The sequence below is a fragment of the Maylandia zebra genome, linkage group LG8, assembly GCF_041146795.1.
Source record: "Maylandia zebra isolate NMK-2024a linkage group LG8, Mzebra_GT3a, whole genome shotgun sequence".
Lineage (NCBI taxonomy): Eukaryota > Metazoa > Chordata > Actinopteri > Cichliformes > Cichlidae > Maylandia > Maylandia zebra.
In genome coordinates, this window is record NC_135174.1 from 6,043,534 (window position 1) to 6,056,737 (window position 13,204).

At 40.9% G+C, this 13,204-nt stretch overlaps 1 protein-coding gene across 4 annotated transcripts in view; it reads left to right on the forward strand.

Annotated features, from left to right (window-relative positions):
• The window catches only part of abcc3 (ATP-binding cassette, sub-family C (CFTR/MRP), member 3), a 61,369-nt gene that overhangs the window by 27,164 nt on the left and 21,001 nt on the right, over positions 1–13,204 (forward strand). For all 4 annotated transcript variants that reach the window (XR_013099776.1, XM_012920847.4, XM_004557471.4 and 1 more), the window contains exons 5-13: positions 1,740–1,865; positions 2,111–2,172; positions 3,639–3,773; positions 7,588–7,836; positions 10,397–10,574; positions 10,741–10,902; positions 11,575–11,667; positions 11,794–11,997; positions 13,025–13,171. Coding sequence is in view for 3 of the 4 variants with exons in the window: in XM_012920847.4 (XP_012776301.1) it covers positions 1,740–1,865; positions 2,111–2,172; positions 3,639–3,773; positions 7,588–7,836; positions 10,397–10,574; positions 10,741–10,902; positions 11,575–11,667; positions 11,794–11,997; positions 13,025–13,171 (1,356 nt within the window). In the remaining variant the exon portion in view is untranslated. The remainder of the gene's footprint in view (positions 1–1,739; positions 1,866–2,110; positions 2,173–3,638; positions 3,774–7,587; positions 7,837–10,396; positions 10,575–10,740; positions 10,903–11,574; positions 11,668–11,793; positions 11,998–13,024; positions 13,172–13,204) is intronic.

Sequence of the window (13,204 nt, forward strand, 5' to 3'; positions counted from 1 at the left end):
AGGCAGATGTTTCTGTTTGTGGCTGGTGTCGTTTAATACTCAAAAAGATGACCAGCCTCAGTGTTGGATATGAAAGGCTTTGATGTCTGATATATGTATGCACAAGTAATTCTTTTTTTCACGAGTTAATATTATTGTGGAGAACAGAGAATGGAATGACTGTCATGTGGGGAATGTTAATCTTGTATAAAATCTTTAAGTGATATACTTGTTTTCTGTTATAAAAAGGTCAAAAGCTGTGTTAACGTGCACGTAATGATGGGATTATAGTCAATAATCAGAGTAAGGCTTACCCCAATTAGCGTGTTTACATGGGTTCATATTCACATTTTTACATGTGGAGGATAATCAGATTTATGGCTAAATGTGTCCCCCCGTGACCCTCAACAAGGTTCTGTCTCATCTCTGTTTCTTGGTGCCAGCGTTGATCTCTCCTGATAGCTGCAACGTAGCGTGCTTTCTGAATGGTAAATACAAATTCACTGCACCAGACAACATTCATGCGTTTGAGATCTTCAGATTCACATCTGTTGTGTTGGTTCATGGCAGACCATCTCTCTCCCCAACCAGTTGCGGCAGATGGCCCCGCCCCTCCCTGAGCCTGGTTAGATGGAGGTTTCTTCCTGTTGAAAGGGAGTTTTTCCTTCCCACTGTCGCCAAAGTGCTTGCTCATAGGGGGTCATTTGATTGCTGGGTTTTTCTCATGTATTATTGTAGGGTCTACCTTACAATATAAAGCGCCTTGAGGGGACTGTTGTTATGATTTGGTGCTGTATAAATAAAATTGAATTGAATAGTGGCAAAAAAGGGGGTGCCTGATTTTTGCAGACTTTTGGCTTTTGTGATACTTTCTCCTCTGTGTGGATGTTTAGTGAATGGAAAAGCCATTCTATTACCTTGTAGGGTTGTTTAGCCTTTGAACCAAATCCTAACCTCAGCACACTGCTGTGCTCACTGTGACAATGCTTATTTTAGCTGCCAGTAGTATTGTACTATTGTATACACATACAGATCCAACGGTTCTACCTCCATTCATATGTCAAAAGGTGTTTACATACGAATATCCTGCGGTCAGCTTCCATCCATTCATGCGAATGTTCCTAACACCCACACACTTACAACTCATGCTTACCTTTCTCCTGGATGATCGTAGCAATGCATGGGTGGGGCTGCCTGCTGCCTGACTGCAAGGGGTGAATTTTACATTCATCACCAAAGCATAGGACTTGAATAAGAATTTAAGGAAGGTTCTTTTTTAAATTTCCATTTACTTTGTCATAAAGCTGTAAAATTGCTGTAAGCAGTAACTCATATCATCATGTGTCACAAAGAACCTTTTGCACACAATGACAACACCCAGACACACCTGTGAATTCTGATATAGCTGCAGGTCTGAAAGGTGCAGTCGAGGAATAACATTGTTCATCTGTTAGAGGAGGTTATGACAGAGGGCCGCCCCTCCCTGAAGCCTGGTTGCTCTGGAGGTTTCTTCTTGTTAAAAGGGAACTGGACTTTCCAGTGTCGCCAAAGGCTTTCTCACAGGGGTCGTGTGAATGTTGAGGTTTCTATATAATATTGTTGGGTCTTTAGCTTAGGATTTAAACACTCCTTGAGGTGACTGATGTTGTGGACTGGTACTTCAAGGACATGGTGTGTTTTCCAAAAAGCCATCTCATCCCAAAAACTGATAAACGCTGATGTCTTGGTGTCTGCGTGTGTGTTCTTGTTATACTTTACAGGGCGAAGTCACAGATAAGCTGCGGTTCACCACTTTCTACTTCTACTTCAGCATGGTGGTCTGTGAGTTCATTCTCTGCTGCTTCAACGAGAAACCTCCTCTCTTCTCCAATGTTGTCACTGACCCTGTGAGTCATCGGTCACAGTCCGCTCATAAATAATTTTTGTGTTTTCCTGCTCACACCATAAAGTCAGTGTTCTGAGTAGCTGAAAGTCTGAGCACGCTCCGGGGCAGCTCTGTGCTTGTTAAAGCAGGTCACACAGTCACACACTGAATTCAGTTGTTACTGGCTTCTCAGTATGTCCTCTTTATCCTCATTTAACCTCCCTGGTCTCATATTATGCGCACTCATCCTCTTTTCCCCTCCCCCAGAATCCTTGCCCTGAAGCTACAGCAGGTTTTCTCTCAAGGATCACTTTTTGGTGGTTCACAAGGTAAGCTAACATTGCTGTCTGCCACCAAACCAACCTCCACAGACCAACAGTTTGTGGTATACACTAAATGTTTTGGGGCTTTAAAGGCTCTGAGGTGTTCGTTTCTCCATCTTTAGACCCTGCTATTCATTTTTCAAGCAGTTTTTGTAGTTCTGTGAATATAGTAGGACGTGCTAGTCTGTTAAATCTTTAGTTTGGGGCTTTTTCTCAAGATGGATTAGCCCTCTTAAAACAAGAAAAATGTTTTAGGATAATTTAAGTCAATCTAATTTATTTGGACGTATCTCACTTAGCTTAGCCTGAGAGTCATTTGGCTTCATACTATTGTTGTTTAGATTAGCGCTAGTTTCTCCTTTCCTTTCTCCTTTTTTATTGCAGTGATCATAAACGCAGTGAAACTGAACAAGCAGTGTCGACTTACCTCGACCACAGCTGGTGGTAAAATGTAAAACGTTTGCAGTCATAAAAAACAATGAATGAAGAAGCTTAGAAATCGCTGTTACTTTTGCTGTTAGCTTGTTCCATGCTATGTTAGCTAATCCACAATTAATAATATATGTCATTATGTTAGTGGCTGTTTACACAGTATTCACTGTGTTCAAACATGCAGAATGATAAAAGTGTGATCTTTGTTCACATCTCTCATAGTGACTGCAATTGCCATGGTAATAAATAAATGTAAGGTCATCATAAACCATGCTAACATTCCTTCATTCATATTAGTGCTTCAACCCTTCAGTCCTCTTTTTAATGCACACATACTGTGGCTATATTATTTAGTATTGCTTGACCTCAACTTTACCTAAATGTAAGAGTTATTTACTCCTTCATTGTACAGTTTATTGGTTACAGTTTATTAGTTGTTTAATACCTTTTGAAGAAAAAAAAGAAATGTTGCTGGCACCGTTACTCCATGCTACAAATATTGTTTCCTGATAATTTTTCATGAATCACTGTTCAGCCAAACCTGTCACTGAAGAGTTTGTTTACTTACTATATCACATGATGTCAAAACATGGGGGTAGTTTGCACTGTGATTATAATTACTTAGTTCATAATGTAGCTTAAGCTTATTTAATACTGCAATATCATATTATTATTATTATTATTATTATTATTATTATTATTATTATCTGTTATTTTTGCATAGACATGCATCTCTGTGGGGGAAAAAAACATGAGGCCAGTTTCCGGTGAAATTCAATCCAGTTATACATAATGATCATTAGCTAATTCAGTAAACTCAATTAAGTATTTTTGAGGACAACATGTATTGGTAAGATGGCTCTGGGATAAAGAATTTTAGTGTTACATGTTGGCAATGAATCAAAGCAAACTAAACAGAAAAAAGAGGCAAACATGCACTTTAACCATTTAGATAATGTCTCATTTGTTTCAGTCACACTTGTAGCAATGAATTGCTTTAATGTAACAGATTGAATTAAGTTGCTGCTTCTCTTTCCCAGTATGGCTGTAAAGGGCTACAAAATGCCCCTGGAGGCCAAAGACCTGTGGTCTCTGAACAAGCGCGATAGCTCCAAAGTCATGGTGCCCAGGCTCCTTAATGAGTGGGAGAAGGAGGAGGCCAAGGCAAAGTTAAGGTATGTTAAACTTAAAAGCTTTGAGCTACACTTCATTTCTTTGTGTTTTGCTTAAAATAAGACAGGCTTTGATGTCTTTTAAGGTGGTCTTACACGACAGTTCTCCAGGCTTCAGACTAAACCTGGAGAACTATCTTCAGTCACTCTCAAGGAAGATAAGCTGTGAGAAAAGGCTGCAGACTTATAACTAGGCTGAAAATCAGTGTCCATGGGTCCGATAGAGTGATGAATCCATATTTTAAATTCTTGCACTGTCATGGTTTGGGGCTGCTGGTGTTGGGGGTCATGAGAAAAAAAAGGTGGTCATACCAACTTGACTTTCAAGCTCATCAGAATTGTACAAACCCCTTTTCACTGGGATTCAACCGGCCTGATGAGCTGATGAAGTGTTGTTCTAAATGGGGAATAGTTAAAAGGCCTTGATCTGATGATTGGAGAAGGCTGATGCTAGAATAAGGTCTTAGCAATTTCAAAATGTTACTGGAAGCCAAGCAAGGACACAGACAATGTGTTGTTTTTGGCTGCTAACTCGCCAGTGAGAGCACGTTCTGAGCCAGCTGAAGATGGGGTAAGGGATGCTGAACAGTGTCCGCCTTAAGTTCTCTTTGTGGCTCAATGACATTTACAAAACTTTTAAATGTAACATAGTCCAATGATGCCGGCGCACACAGACGTATGCAGCGGCTAATATTGCACCTTTTTGTGTTTTTAAAACCTTTTTACTTTGTCTTCCTGCAACACGCTGACTTTTCTGTTGTGTGCCTTTCTCTTGTTGTATGCATGTATTCCTCTAGACCGTTTACATTTCTCCTGTTTGTCATTTATTCCGGCTGTCTGAGCAGTGAGCAGTCAGTGAAAACCTAAGAGTTCACATTTATAAACTAATTTGAATTTCTATAAATGCTTTCTTTGATCCACATAATGTGAATTTTAAAAAAAGCCATAGCTGATTGTAGCCCCGGGCTCAGGCTTTCAAAGGAAGGGCAGATTTATTAGTTCTTTGTTAGACTAGAAAAGGGAAGGGATGTTGTCGTAGAGGGCAGAGCTCTTTGTGTATGGTTGTGCGCATGCAGGCGTAGGTTCATTCCTTTTTGCACAAGTGAAACTACTAGCGCGTTTCTTTTGTAACCCTAGCAGGAGGGTATCAGTATCTGAAGCTACCACACACCGTTTCTACTTTAAAGAGTTGTGGGAAACTCCATGCACACAGACTGCAGCAACAACTCACACAGAGAGCGTCTGCAGGCATCAGAGAGGATATACGAAATGCACTGCAACATTATAAAGGAAAGCAGCTCGTTTGTAGTAACGCTGCTCTGATGTTTCCTGTACGTTTGTGGAATATCTCGGGCTTTTACTGTCAGAGCTTGTGAGGATTAAGTCCACCTCCCGCTGCTCTGCAAAGTGAATGACTTTTCTCATATTAAGGATGCTGGATTCTATTCTTTTGAGTTTGTTCAGCTTCATGCAGGAGAAATTACTTTCCTTGCCTGCCGGCTGGGAACAGCATTCCAGCTACACGTTGTACCGCTTTAGCAAACACGCTTGACAACTTTGCTGAACTCCGACCTCTGTCAGGCTGCTTCCTCTTTCTGTGCAGTTTTCCTGTCTGTGCATTCTTCTTGTAAAATGAGAGGGAACAGTTTGGTTAGGGCCTTTTCAGTAGTGACCTGTAAACCTGTTTCATGTTAACAGTTGTTTGCTGAACTGTAGTCTCCCTTTACTTCACTGCTGTAATCAGACTCCTGTGCTTTAAGCTTGTATTACACTTTGTGTAGTATGCTGAACAGAAGTTGTCTGAGCTTCTTTTGAGCAAATAATGCCATTAATACCATTTAAGCAAATGCAGCCACCAACAGCCACAAAAACTCTTAATGCTGTAGTTTTTGTTGTTTTCTCCCTTTCCGATGTTTGCATCGCTGCTCGCCACTGGAAGGATCCAGGTTTGCAGAGGGAATCTGAAGTATGATTTGTTTATGCGGTATAATTTAGAGCTAAAACAGTTTAGCTACTGAACATTGGCAGTTGCTCTCATAGTGTGATTCATCAGCTATGGTAAATTATAGTCAGTACGTGACAGTGATTTACTGCTTTTCTGGGATTTTTTTTATTACATTTCCAGGGATTTAGTATCAACAGTTCACTGTACTTTACATTTAAGTTGAATCCTTTAATGGGTGTCTTTGCAATTTAGGACTGAGTAGTCAGTCGTTTCCTCCAATGTTTGCCATAAACTGGCAAACATTTTTCTCATTTATAAACATCATCAAATCTGCAGCTAAACTAGCTTCAAATTGAAGAAATTTTGCTAGCAACCTGAGACGACGTCTAAAGGTCAATAATATTACCTCCTGTATCTTTTGTTGAACACTTTCCTAAATGCATTTGGTATTTTCATCAAAGGAAAGTGATTGGCTAAGAAAGCATTTGAAAAGTTTGTACAATATCAAACGGATATAATAGCAGTCACTTTGACCAAGAGAACAATTGACTTTAATAATAATGGATTGCATTTATACAGCGCTTTTCAGGGCCCTCAAAGCGCTTTACAATGCCACTATTCATTCAATTTCACCTTCACACACTGGTGGAGGCAGCTACGGTTGTAGCCACAGGGTGCAGACTGACAGAAGCGAGACTGCCATATCGCGCCATCGGCCCCTCTGGCCATCACCAGTAGGTGAAGTGTCTTGCCCAAGGACACAACGACCGAGACTGTCCGAGCCGGGGCTCGAACCGGCAACCTTCCGGTTACAAGACGAACTGCTAACTCTATGAGCCACGATCGCCCCAGTATTATGATCTGAGGTTTACGTTAGCATAGGTGGTAACCCTAACCACACCATAACCCTGTATTTGGGAGGCAAAAGGCAGAATTTTCATTTTTTTGGAACAAATGTGAATAGTTTTTTGATGTGTCAAAATTTACGCATTCTTATGGAGTTAGTTAGATTTAGTTGTTGGGGTTGGACCTCAGACGGTAAAGCTATTTAAATCCAATGATAGTCAGGAGCTCTGGCAGTTTAATTTACTTTTTCGAAACTCATATCAAATTATTACTAGTAATTGTTTTGAAATATTTTAAATATCTGGAGACAAATATTTTGCGAGCACAGCACACAAATGCAAAATCTTCTAACATAAGACCTGTAATGCCAAAGATGTATGAGATTTCATGCGAAGCGCAGCATCTTCTCGTTTCTGAACTGTGCCTGTGCCTAGCATGTGGCTTTAACGAAAGCCAGTGCTGACCCTGAAAGCCTGCTGAAAGGGTTAGCAAATGTTAAATATTTGGCAGAGGGAGTCAGACACATAACATGCTGCTTTATCAGTATGAGAGTGCCACTTTCTGCTGCTGTAGTTAAACAGTCAGGATATGTGTCATCAAAGAAACTTAAGTTAGACTTTTCCTTCCAAACATTTTGATCCAAATTGTTGTGCCAATTATCTGTTCACAACAGATGTTATTCAGAAAAAAGCACCTCTGAATCTTGAGTAACATGTTATCTTGGCCTCACATGATTCAATCACTATGCTTGGGTCCTGGTGAAGGTCCAGTGCAAAAGCCTCTTTCTGCCTAGTTCAGGGGTTTCATCCTGTTACTGGGGAGTCTTCCTCCCGAGTGCTTGCTTCTAGGAGCCATCTGATTGTTGGGTTTTTTTGTATTATCATAGGATCTTCACCTTACAATATAAATCGTGAGGTGATGATTTGGTCATGATTTGGTGCTATATAAATAAAATGTAATTGTATTGAATCTCTTGCTCTTTTTCTTTCATTCCCATCCTAAATACCCAAATCCTCCCCCCTACAGTGAAGAGAGTGTGGCTAGCCAGGCTACGTACGCTAAGCCCCCGCCGTCAACCACCAACCACATCTCAGGAGGAGGAGAAGGCGAAAGCAGCCCAGAGGAAGTAGAGGTGCTGCTGTCCAGTAAGAAAGTCGCGCACCAGCCATCCTTCCTTCGCGCCCTCGTCAAGGCCTTTGGACCCTACTTTCTGATTGGCTCAGGCTACAAGCTCCTGCAGGACATCATCACCTTTGTCAACCCACAGCTCCTGAAGTAAAGACAAAGATTCTACTCTACTGTTGCGTGCTCTCTTTACTACAGCACACAAACAACTATTGTTCCAGTGTTGTGGAATACCATTTCCAGGACACATTTTTGCATGCTGCGTTTGTGTTTTTGCATTTCGGTCTTCTTTATGCAGAGCATGTTAGCTGTCTATATTTAAAGGCGTACACTGGCCTTGTTCAGGATGCAAACTCCTCATGTAAATATGTTTCCTCTTTATGCCTTTAGTAGCCCAGGGTGCAAATTCAATGATAGGAGTCTTTCTCAGAAATCCTTATCACTGTGTAGATAAGCTGTCAGAGATGGCTTCCCAGATAGTTTTCCTGCATGTGTCTTTTGTGGGACTGATGTGTTTGAACATTCCCTCCTGACACTGATGTATCATTCTTACTTGCGGCACAGTGGGGGGAAATTTTAATTTCAAATTTTCTGTCCTTTTATTTGACAGTTATCTTTTGATAAGACAGCTTTTTCATTTATTTTTGTAGTATGCCCAAGTAAAATCCTAACTTAATGTTAAAGTTCCAGTCTCTCCTCTATGGAAAAATGGATCTCAGGATTTAATACGATGCCTTATATGTAAAATAGAAAAACTAATTTTGAGCCATTTTTGGAAGTTAATACCGTCTGAGAAAGAGAGGGAAAAAAATAGTGAAGGGAAAACTTTACAGTCCTTCCAAACATTCATTAGAATGTCGGTGGTAACGCCATCCAGTGATTCCTATTTATATTTTATATGTACAGCATGTTTCCTTTCACAGAGATGCTGTTGTTGCTTGTTCCAAATTTTGTCATGTTACAGTCTTTTTCAACATTTAATCAATTCATTGCTCTGCTAAAAATTCTACACACAGTTCCCATGATGACAAAGTGGGCAAAAACTTTGCTTGGAATTCTTTTAAATTTACTAAAAACGGAAAAAGTGCATAAAACATGCACATAAGAATTAAAAGCCTTTGCTCAGTACTTGAAGCACTTTTGGTATCCTCAGTGACAGCCTCAAGTCTTTTTGAGTATGATGCCACAAGCTCAGCACACCTTTCATTCTTGTTTGGAGAACCTCTCAAGCTGAATCGGGTTGGATGGAGCGCATCAGTGCCCAGCTAGTCACTGACTGGGCCACTCATTCACAGAGTGGTCTCAAAGCCATTCCTTTGTTATCTTGGCTGTGTACTTAGAGTCATTGTTCGTTTGGGTGAAAATCCTTTGTTCCAGTCTGAGGTCAGGAGTGCTCTGGAGCAGGTTATCATCGAGGATGTCTCAGTACATGTCTGCATTCATCTTTGCCTCGACCCTGACAGGTCACTCAGGTCAGGAGGAACCTTCATCATGGGGTATTGTGTACATAATTTTGTGGTAATGAATTTAGCTCATTTTGGAAGAAGGCTGTAACTGGACAAACTGTGGAGCAAGTAAAGAGCGCTCTTCAGATGCACTGTATTTATAATCAAACTTGTAAAAGTGGTTTCTAAGAGTATAACCACAGTAATAACAAAACCTTTAACCAGAAGAAGCAGTTGCCACACACTTAAACATTAAAGACAACTATTTTGTCCCTCATGTTCAGCTTTGACATGCCATTGAGCCCTTTACTGGTTTATATACTATGCTATACTATGAAAAATCTACTGTTACAACAGGATGTACCTGTCATTCTAGCTCTGGCCTTTAAGCTGCCTTTACATACTGTAATCACCCATGGAAAGAGCAGATAATCTGCAGATTAAGTGTATCTATCTCAGGTTAAACAGGTTCTGTTATTTGTCCCTATAGCACGAAATAGCAGTCCTTCTGGAATGCGACATTAGGGAAGTTAGGGAGTGTCAGGAATAAGTGAGTTTCTGATATATAGTATGTAAAGCTTTAAAGGTGACATGCTAAGCTAAATAACGTGTGTCCTGAGTTGCTAACTCAAAAAGATACAAATAAGTCTGTAGCTTTAAAAACTTTGCAAGACTAATGAAGTAAAATGCACGAAAAGTTAAAACAGACTAGAGTTTTGGTTTAGCTGAGATTTCGGGGAAAAGCATGAGCACAGTTTGAACAAAGGAGCTTCAGGTGATTGTCGGAGGACATTCCAAGTCTCGTGAGCCTCGTGACTTCTGTGTCCTCGTAACGGTGTCAGAGGACGGCTGATTAAAGAACATGTTTGATTTGGTCTGATTTCAACAGGCGAGCACAGAAGAAATTAGAGGCCTGGGAAACAGTGGTGTGTTGACACACTCACACCATGAGTCAACAAAGCCGCTAAGGTCTCTGCTAATAGTAACACTCTTTTGTGAATGCCAGACTTTTTTTTTTTAATCTTTTTTTTCAGGTGTTGAAGGTCAGCAGTTCTCCCCAGTATTTTAAGGCCATAGTTAAAGAACAGATGTCTGTACAGTCCAAACTGTAGGATACCTGGATCATAGTGCGCTAAATGACACTAACATTTTGCAGTGTGTGTCTGCATGGATGGAGGATGGAGGGCTTACACAGGAGTTTACACTTTTGGTTATTTCAGCTTCATGTGCTTTAATCAAATTATTCCTCTTCTTTATCTTTCCAGGATGCTGATCTTGTTCATTAAAGAAAAAGATGTTCCTAATTGGTGGGGGTACACGCTGGCCTGCCTTATGTTCTTCACGGCCCTGCTGCAAACCCTCATACTCCACCATCAATTTCAGTACTGTTTTGTCACTGGCATGAATGTGCGCACTGCTGTCATCGGAGCTATCTACAGGAAGGTATGCAGGAAACGATCCCATTAGATTTTTTTTGTTCTGCAAACAAATTACATTCATATTTAAATTTAGAAGGGAGAAATCAATTGCTTCATAGAAAATATTCTTGTGGTGTTAAGGGTTTTGTTCCCTGATCTTCTGTTTTGCTTGTTTGTTTGTTTTTTTACAGGCACTAGTGATAACTAATGCAGCCAAGCGTTCATCTACTGTGGGAGAGATAGTCAACCTGATGTCTGTGGATGCGCAGAGGTTCATGGATCTGACCACCTTCCTTAACATGCTGTGGTCTGCCCCTCTTCAGATTATGCTGGCACTATATTTCCTCTGGCAGGTACATGCACAGATTGTATTTCTGTTACACTGAGTCTTCTCCTTATGCCAAGGGGACTTTATTTAATGCACTCATGAGAATAACAGCTAAAATTTACTGTAATTCGGAAGCTGTCTGACCATTGTCGGTCACTGAGATCATCTTCGTCATCTTCCAAGCTATGACTTCCATTCAGCAGCCTGTCAGAAAAATTTGTGGTTTGTTTGGTAAGAGAGCCTCCTCAACCACCACAAAGGTGAGGACAGGTAGGAAGTGAAGGGCTCAGGAGGAGCTGACCAGGCAGAAGAGCCGCTGCGGCAGACTTTGGTGTTGGCAACAGCATGCCAATACCATGATGCAACAAAACCTGGGAAGAAGAAAGAACCCAGTTGGTTTAGGAAGGAATCTGAACAGGGGTGGAGGAAACCTGCACAGCTAGAGACAGACTGTGACAGCAAGGGGTGTGGGCTCAGTGGGAGAAGGGAATGGACTGGAAGGTCTCGTGGTCAGAGCTGTGGCAAGCTGAGCCACACTGGATCAAGTTCTTTATCCAGTCAGTCTACAGTTTCCTCACCAGACCGTGGGAGGTAGTGGTTATCCAGGACCTGCCACGTTTTTATTTACACACAGGAGAGTTCTTCTTTATTTTGTATCATAAATTTAATCATTTGCTGACTCTTGTTTATTTTACAGATCCTCGGTCCATCTGTGCTTGCTGGGGTGGCTGTTATGATCATGCTGATCCCTTTTAATGCATTTATCGCTATGAAGACTCGAGCCTATCAGGTATTTCAGTGTAAAACAAACAGAATGAGACATTCACACAATTGATTTGCTTAAAAATAAGTCCCCTTTGTGTTTTAAGTATCAAAATTCACAAGTAAAAACAGCTGGTCTCACCATCATCGTCAGGTCGAGCAGATGCAGCACAAAGATGCTCGTATCAAGCTGATGAACGAGATCCTGAACGGCATCAAAGTCCTCAAGCTGTACGCGTGGGAGAGCTCCTTCAAAGAAAAGGTTCTGGCCATTCGGCAAAAGGAGCTTATCGTGCTACGCAAGACAGCCTACCTCGGAGCACTGTCCACCATGGCCTGGACCAGTGCGCCTTTCCTGGTAGGCTTCCCCCAAAAAACTCAAGAAACTCATGAAGTAAAGTTGACTACACAGTAAATCTAAACAGGATGAAAACTTGTTCAAATTTGACAGTTTATTATTATGACACCACTATAGGTTTCAGCACAGCTTTTTGTCTGTTATGGTTTGTTAATAAAAGCCTTGACAAAGAGCTTTGTCAGTTTCTAGGTCAGTTTTTAAAGTCATATTTTAATAACTTTACTGGTTGGAAGCTGCTTTACATTAACATGACTTTCATTTCCAACTTGTATAAGAATGTCACATGTTGGCATTATTATTAGGAAGCTCCTCGTTAGGGGGTTTTAGGCCTTGATATGAAAATATTTGGATTAAGATTATTTGCAGATACGATCACACTAACCCCATTTGTTTGTTTAGCATTTACAGTTTAATTTACATACACATAATTTACTCGAATGATTTATGATGAGTCTAAACATCTCCCATCAAAGTTTGTTAAGCAGTCTGAAAAGCTCTGGATAAACCTACAGTGACTAAGTATTCTGGTGCACTTGGAGCCACCACAGAAAGTTTGTGTCCCAATTGCGAAAGGCTAAAATATTAAGAAAAGTGTGATTTTTGAGACAATATTGGAAGAACCAGAGTGCTTCTAGTGCTTCGACTTTCACCACTCAGCAGGCGTCTTTCTGCAGCGGACTAACAAAACCACAGGAAACTGAACTGAAGCACGTGTATATATACACATGGCCTTACCCTGAGGTCAAGTTTCTGTGCAAAGAAGAAAGGAGAAAAGTCTTCATATGGTGTGTGAGCAGCGTTTCTTTTCATATGTGCTCATGCCTGCAATTGTTATCTTCTTTAGGTCACATTTTGTGGACGCATGTTTTATTAGTTGGGTAAATGAGCACTTCAGCCTTAAAGGTGCTGTTGATATTTAGATCCTTGCTGAGTCACTGACTGTCTGGCATCACGGCTCTGCCTCCTCTCTGCATTAAACCGATGAACCTTGATGTCTGAGTGGTCTGCTTTTCCCATGTGTTTCCAGGTTGCCTTGACAACATTTGCCGTGTATGTAACTGTGGATGAAAAAAACATCCTGGATGCGGAGACGGCCTTCGTGTCGATCTCGCTTTTTAACATCCTTAGGTTTCCCCTCAACATGCTACCCCAAGTCATCAGCAGCCTGGTACAGGTGGGAACCTTTTTCACGTCCTGCGCTGTGTTC